Genomic DNA, 8558 nt, shown 5'->3' on the forward strand with positions numbered 1-8558 from the left:
GCGAGGGGGTTAGGAGGGAGAGGGTCAGGCCTCGTCGGGCGCGGCTGGATGTAGAGTCCCACGAGGAGGTGGAGTACGACCGACATGAGGACCATGGAGACCTCCCATCAAACAAGGAGGATACACCTCCACCTCCACCTCCTCCACCTCCACTACCTCCTCCTGCTCCTCCAACCCATGTATCGCGTCCTCCATCAGGTTTAGGAGGGCTGCAGCACCGGGCCATCTGGGACACATCACCGCTCGCTTGGCATGATCTAGGGCCATCCAGCAGCCATCAGGATGAGCAGATGGTTGATGAGATATTCTTCGACGACGCCTTTTAGCTTCACACCGTTGACCCAGCCTTGATGCAGCGCCTAGCCGAGTCATTTTGAACTGGCAGGGAGTAGGGTGTCGAACAGTATCAGCATCCATATGCTCCCACGCGTAAATACCTTAGCGTGGGATGCCATAGATATCTCCTGCTTTTGGAGCGTTATATGGGGCGGGGGTTCGATCGGGTGCCCATTACGCGACACCATTGTTGTACGACTACGGTATGTTGCTGACCTCACCACGGCCTCCAGTGACCCCTCCATCAGATCCACCATCTCACCTTCAGCCTCAGTTACATCAGTACACCTCAGTTACATCCCGACTTGCCTGCAGAGGCAACACCGCTTCTCCTATCGCTCAATCTCATCCATGTCATTCCGGAATCTAGTAGACACGGTCTTCCAATAGCCTTCCAGCGCATGAGTGGGTTAGGACGAAGCATCGTCCCATACCACTCCGGCCACAGGGACTCGTCCGATATTGGTGGAAACTCCATCTCGTACACCTTGAAGACTGCTTCCTGTCTGTAAACTGGATGAACATACAGGGCCCACTCGATGTTAGCGGCGGCACACCCGACAAGTGCATGACGACATGGGTAGTGAAGAGACTGAAAAAGTCTATAGTCACACGTACCCGCTGATAGCCGGATACGAAAGGAACCTTGCGACCAACCCTCGAATGGCTCTTACTCCTCCACGACAAACACGAAAGCCCGCCTATCACAATGATTAATACGCATATTCGAGATGCCTTCTTTGTTCTTCTCAATGGTTGCCCTCAGCCTCTGGAAGAAGCGGTTTCCAGCAGCCAACTGTGACTGTGCCTCCCTGCCCTTTGTGATGAACAACTTCTGCAAATGTTCGTACATGATGCACATGATGGTAGAAATCGGCAAGTATCATGTACCCTTGAGAATTGCATTGATGCACTCCGAAAGATTTTTTGTCACGTGACCAAACTGCCAACCACTGTTGTAGTGTTGCAGCCATATCTCTTTATTGAAATGACCAGCCCAGTCCGACATCTTCGAAGACACTCCTCTCAAGGCATCCATGTACCACTCATACCTAGCGTTGCTTGGACTGTAAGCGGCATTTATAAGGTATCTCTTGCCCTCGACTGACTTAAAACGAGTCATGAAGTTCGCGGCCATGTGTCTAATACAGTAAGCATAGAACGCCCGAAGAGGATGCCAACCACTATCATCGGCACTTAGTGCAGCCTTGATGGCCTGCGATCTGTCAGAGATAACCAGCAGAGAGCAGACCTTCTTGTGGGGTGACATGGCATCTCAGAGTAGTAAGGAAGAACGACCATGACTTGGTACTCTCAGACTCCACAATGGCAAAAGCAATAAGAAGGATATTGCTGTTGCCGTCTTGTGCCACCGCAATAAGCAACACCTAACCGTATCTGCCATACAGATGCGTGCCATCGACGGAAATACACGGCTTGCAATGCTTGAAAGCCTCGACACAAGATGGAAAAGCCCAAAATACTTTATCGAACATGTTACAGTCGCGGACCAGAAGGTGTCCATCGTAGTATGGTACGAGCCGTAGCTCACAAATAGTTCCCAGAAAATAACTCTTCAGTGCCTGAAGTAGTTTCAACACATTGTTGTATGACTCATCCCAATCCCATAGATCTAAGCAATAGCCTTCTCCTTCGCCGTCCAAACTTTTCTGCAGGAGGGTTTAAAGTGATAGCTCTGTCAGACCACACCTTACAAGACAGGGATGCTGACGGAGGGGTTAGACTGTATCAGCAAGATGACCTTGCAGATGAGACTACTATCCAATAGTCGATGGTCCTGGGACATGGTGGGTGCTAAAAAAGTGTGTGCTCCACCAATCCTTCGGACCTCCCTGACAAGATAAAATAACCATGGTTCAAGACTACTTAATATATGGCAACCATAAATGAGTAAGTACACCTCAATTAAACTTGAACTCACCAGTATCCGAAGTTCTGTCTAAAGAAAACACGGAGACACCATGGATAGCCATTTGCAGCTAGACGGCATTGCACATGGTAATTTAATCGGTCCAATTCGATCACCCGGTACTCAGCACCTGCGAATACTGTAGTTCTTCACACCCTGCATCACTACATCTTGACATTTGAATCTTTGGTCGACCCGAAAGTCTACCTCACTGTCTAGGTTGTAATCCTCTTTTCCCGTGTTGGAAAACAGAGTTCTCTCATGCATGGCGTCCAAATCCAATGTATGATAGTGATTTGGTACATCTGATAGCGCCGAAATTAGGTGGGGGAGGCAAAACATAGCACACCGCTGTCTCGACAGGCATCTCCGGTACAAACTCCTCCCCATCACCCTCTTCAGAAGAATCACTATCGGCACTATCGGCAATATACTCTTTGTCGGAGTTTTCCTCACCCACCTCTATGTCCTCCACTGGAATGGCGACATGAATGGGTGGTGGTGCGAGAGGTCAGTCGTCCTGTACATAGGTCGAGTGTACACAAACCACTACCACCAACATCTCCAACCTTAGCGGAAAGCTCCATCACTTGTTCTGCCATGATTCTCCCATGAATGTCGAACACGAGTCGCACATGCTCGTCCCTTAGAAGGCGAATGTCTAAACCGGAAACTCTATTACCCAACGGCGCGAGCAACCTATACCCCACCCTTCCAACCTCTCTCGTTTTTGTGCCACCAAGGTTGCTCAATATCAAACTCTTCTACTCGGACAACAAACTCCAATGCTGAGTGCGCAACAGTATCAGATTCTCACACTCAAATATCACCCCATTGTCGCCATTTCTCATACGACAATTGGGGTAAACACACACAACTATGTACACGCTATAACTGGCCATTGTTGTCTTCTTTGGTGAGAAAAATGGGACAGAAGAAGATATAAAATGTATGGAGAATACCAAGGTTTACACATCTTTTTATAGCTACTGAAAAATTGTCTCACTATATCTCGTTTACATTATGAACGAGATAATTTTATATGTATCTCGTTTACACTATAAACGAGATATACACATATCACGTCCATGTGTCTTATCTCGTTTACACTGTAAACAAGATACGTATAAAATTATTTCGTTCACAGTATAAATGAGATAAGAGAGACTGACGAATTTCGGTAATAACTTTTAAAATTATTTAATTCAATAATTATTACATTTATTTAATTTATTAAAATAAAAAATCCGCCGAGTCAAAGAATGTAATATCAAAACGTAATGTTCAATTTATTACATTTATTTATGTTTATTTTATTTTTACTTAGTTTTGTTTATTAAAACTTAAAATTGTAGATCCAACCTGAACACCAAACCATCAACGCCACATTCATAGTATCCTTTTCCGATCACAATGCCAACTCAGATATTTCAATCATAATCCGTGGCATCAGCGTCAAAAACCTTAGGATCTCATCACACCAAAAGATCTCGTACTCAATCCATGACTACATTAACATTTTTAACTTTATTTAATAATTTCTTCAATCTTAATTACATTAAAGCCAGTGATGGAAAATTTTATGGAAACCAGAAAACTAAATTACATGAGATACATATATATATAGGCTAAAACCAAGATTCATTACCAGAGCTACAAAAAGCGGGATTTTAAAACAACTGACACAAAATACTTGTCGAACCATCTCCATAGGTGAGCAGATCAGCAGATTTTACATTTGCTCTGCATAATGGGCAAGTCCTTTCTCGCTCAAGCCTGAAAAGCAAGATATAAATATGATTATGAAATGTATGAACAAATTAGAATAATTCAAAAGCATCCAAATCATACTTACACAACATAAAGAAAACATTTGACGAAATATCAGTGGTGAGAATAATTATCCATGTGGAAGCACACTTTATTTTCTAAAAGCCTATAGTTTATTTAACTTAATAATAATTGATCTTTCGATAAGTCAACTCTGAACTCACCATTCGGACACACATTCCTCACAGAACAAGTGTTTACAGTGCAACAAGAGCGGAGCTCGCATCTTCTCCTGGCATATAGCACACATGTCACCAGCAGACTTTACCTGCAATTAGATACTTATATTTAGAATCACTCAGAAAAGATTGCCAAGGGATAGATATATGCAAGTACCACCGAGTAAAGAAACAGTGATTGTCACAGATCAAGATTAAATCAGAAACTGGAGGGATTGAATGTGTACCTGTTCCTTTGTAGCATAAACCCCATATTGGACTTTCCTTCCCGATAATAGTCTTAAGGCAGAAAAGAAGTTTTGGATCTAATCAATAAAGATGGTTGAAGGAATGGAGCCATTTAGTTTCAGTGTTATACACATAAATCTTTAAAACACGGCACTAGGAACAACATTTTAAAGGATGAAAACATACCTTCTCAACTAAAGTCGTTAGTTTGAATGTTAGATACAACCCTGTGGTCAGTGATGAAAAGAGACTTCCATAATCATGGTTCAAGAAAAACCGATACCAAACTGGTGTTGGCAGCAAGGCACGATACAACAGCAACACGTACTCAACTGCAGTTAAGATTTGACCCTTGAAATAACATCAACACTTTCAGATTGGTGGAGAAGGATTTTATAATTGACAAATAAAATGCTTAATGGAAAAATAAGGAAGTCGCCAATAACCTGCCGACGGAAGCTGGGGCCTCTGCGACATTTGTAGAAAATTAGCACCAAAAGCTTGAAAGCCATTGCTGCTTGCCGCACCAATGTATCTGAAAGTAAATTCATATATTGTTACCATGTCTGCGAACCAAATTTTACTTAATTTTTTCTGATACCCACAACATTAGAACAATATGAAATGAAAGGAAAGCATGGAAGACAAAGGCAACCAATTTTGGTAGATTGAGTTTCTTCTCTCCGGCTCACAAAATAATAATAATAATAATAATAATAATAAATTAATAATAGAACACATAAAGAAGTTTGATTGTTCCCTGAAAGATACGCAGATCTTGTATCAAAACTTAATAACAACACATTTAATATTGCAATCAATTCATTTAGAATCCATCTAGGTTTTTCTGCCTAGGTTGCATGAAACCCAAAGATTCTCAAAGAAACATAATTGATGTTAATTCCATAGTTGGCAGGAGCGTGAATATCAATTCTACTTTATTTAGTGTAAATAAAACCAACCATCTAGAACAGCAAATATGTAATAACTGAATACGCAGAATAACTTACCATTGATCAAAACGGTGAATATTGCATGCCAGAAAAGCGGTGTTTCTTTTGGAGGAAGCATTGCAATTGGGTATAAAAGATCATCATTTTGAAACCAGTAAACGGCTATCACGTGGAGCATGAAGGCAACTGAGATACCAACAAGAACAGAGACTTTCCGATCTCCCTGAAAAATAGAACATGGATTGAGATTCACCAAAAGCTATTTAACTGGAGGGAAGGGAATTTTCAGGTAGATACAAATTTGAGAATGGAATTAAAAAGAAATGCAAAAATCTAGGCAGAGCACCTTTAGAGCTGTCTGTTCCTTAACCACCTCATTTGATTTAAGCAGCACAGCTGATACATAAATTGTGAGAAAGAAACCTGCATGCTCTCAGCAACAAATATCATAAGATAGGTGTAAAAACTCAAAAGTACAAATATGGAGGAAACAGAAGCTATATATTAGAAACATTTTGTCAATGTGTCTACACTATGAAAAAAAAAAACGAAGTAAAAAAGGCACTGATATGAAGATATCAAGCAGGAAGCATTTCCTTATTCACCAAGCGAACTTTACATAAGATCTAAGGATCATTCTAGAAACACAAGGCATAAGCATCATCTCTTAGTTACCTCTACAAATTCATCTTTACTTTTATAATAATTATGGAAGTTCCAATTTTGTTACAAAGGAGAGGTGCTGATAATCAATGACCCAACCCTACATGATCCTCATAGATCATTCCACAAAATGTTTGAATTAACACAGCCAACACTGGCATTTTTCTCGTTGAATTAACAGATAACATTTGACAAGCTACCAATATTAAAAATTTGAGCACTCTACCATGCTATTAGTTCATATTCATAAGCCTGTCAAAAAGTCCTGAAAACACATATCCTTGCATACAAACATACCAGAGCATGTAGCACATACTATTTCTCTAATTCGCACGCAATGAAACTTGGGTTCAGCTAAGCCATATGATCGAAATCCAATCATATAATATGATACTAACACTTGATAAACAATACAATCAATCACTTGAAAACCAAATAATACCTTGCAAATGCTGGCGAATGAACACCACCAACAGCAAGAGGGAGAAAGGGATAAGCTGTTCCAGCCACTTAACAGCCTGCTGAACATTCCTATTACCACTACCAAGAAGCTCATACACCTCAGACGCAGGTGTCTCGTACACAGGCGGGTCCTGAATCAGCCGGTGCCAAGTCTCAGGGTCGGTAATGTTCGGCGGCGGCCACGGCCGTCCGTTGACCATAATACACTCATGATGGCCCGATCGAGACACACGACTCAGCTGCGAAGAAGAGGAAACCGAACCAATCACACCATTGTTGTCTTGGTCCCCAGTACCAATTATGCGAATTTGAACTTCACCAGTCCCACTGCAGGCTCCACCAGAACCAGAACCAGAACCAGAACCAGATTGAAGCTGAGACCTAGGGCGCAAATGAGTTGTTGAAGGTCCATCTCCAGGTGCAGGTACAGGTGCAGGTGCAGGAGAAGAAACATCGGGGTTTGAGGACATGATGCCAGAATATTCGAGAACAAGAGAAAGAGGAGTGCGGAATCTTAAGGGGATGTTGATGCTACTACGCCAAGTCACATCACTGGTATCTATATCGTTATTATTTACAGATGAAGAAGAAGAAGAAGGAAAATCCATCTTGTTCCCCTTCCCGAAGAAAACCCCTAATTCTATGAACCTAATCTCTAGTTGATGGGTTCTTCTTCATCTTCTTCTTCTTGTAAAATTTAGAAGAGAGATTTTACAAATACAAGAAAATCATTATTCTGACTTGGAGAAGAAGTTGCAGGGTTTATTACGAAAGATGAAGAGATCAAATTTGAAAAAAAAAAAATCCAGCGTCGCATGTGAATGCATTAATAGGACAGGAGACTTGGACATCGCCTAAGCGAATTTACAGAATGATAAAAGGATAAAAAGAGTAATAATAAAAATAATTCATGTCAGGAATTCAGGATGGATTTTAGGGAATGAAGGTGTGAAGAAAGGAGCAGGAGCTGAAAGAAGAAGACCAAGGGAAGAAAGACAGACGAAAAGTCAAAGTCAGGAAACTCAAACCTTCGATCTCATTTTTATTTTTTTAACTTTTCATTGTTTTTTGGAGGTAACTAAGCTTGGCGCGAGTGAGGAGGGAAATGAAAAAAAAAAAAAAATGTGTGTGTGGAGAAGGTGTTGAGGGAACGCGCTTTTTGTTTTCGGAGAACATCGAGTTCCAACTTCCAACCTCCAACTTCCAACAGCGCATGAACTGGGAACAGCAAATATCGCCCCCGGATATTTTACAGAAAAAGAAAAAAATCGTAAAGAAATTATTTTAGAAATAACAATTTACAGATCGATTTTTAATTTTTGGCAAACATCGAAATCAGCTCTTGTCACTTGTCAGTTGTCAGGGGAACTTCCCGGCAAATCTCCTGAGGCTGGCCGCCTGGCCGATTTACAACGCAAAATGTTGGAGAGAAAAGTATGGTTTTTTTTTTCAAATTACGGTAAAAAAATTAATCAACAATTGTGTTTATACAAATTACAAAGTTAATAATTAATAATTTTTAACTATTAATTTTATATAAATATAATTATATATAAATTTTTATTTTAAATTATATATTAGCACATGACTAAAGTACCTTTTATTCAAAGGATTTTTAAATAATATTTTATTTATCAAAATATATAAATTTTTAATATTTTTACAAAAATTTATTATATGATACTATAAACGAAATACGTATATTCTTGTTTTGTACACACTATAAACGAGATACGTGAAGAGTTATGATATTTACAGTGTAAATGAGATAGTTATGACAAAATTTCAATAGCTATAAAAGGATGTGTGGTGCACGAAATTGTGATCATCAATGGCGCTATCAATATGGTACGCTCAATTGCAATCTCAACTCTTTATTACAATTTCGCACAACTAACCAGCAAGTGCACTGGGTCGTCCAAGTAATAAACCTTACGCGAGTAAGGGTCGATCCCACGGAGATTGTTGGTATGAAGC

General features: G+C 40.4%; 1 protein-coding gene across 1 annotated transcript; it reads right to left on the minus strand.

Moving 5' to 3' along the window:
• Positions 1-3774: 3774 nt before the first annotated feature.
• LOC130955828 (uncharacterized) lies at positions 3775-7787 on the minus strand. Its single transcript, XM_057882804.1, has 8 exons — positions 6562-7787; positions 5803-5879; positions 5514-5679; positions 4950-5038; positions 4690-4854; positions 4503-4580; positions 4261-4364; positions 3775-4042 (listed from the first exon to the last, which is right to left on the minus strand). The coding sequence occupies exons 1-8, from the start codon at positions 7187-7189 to the stop codon at positions 3937-3939; spliced, it is 1413 nt and encodes a 470-aa protein (XP_057738787.1). The 5' UTR covers positions 7190-7787; the 3' UTR covers positions 3775-3936.
• Positions 7788-8558: the final 771 nt, after the last annotated feature.

The sequence above is a fragment of the Arachis stenosperma genome, chromosome 10 (genome assembly GCF_014773155.1).
Source record: "Arachis stenosperma cultivar V10309 chromosome 10, arast.V10309.gnm1.PFL2, whole genome shotgun sequence".
NCBI lineage: Eukaryota > Viridiplantae > Streptophyta > Magnoliopsida > Fabales > Fabaceae > Arachis > Arachis stenosperma.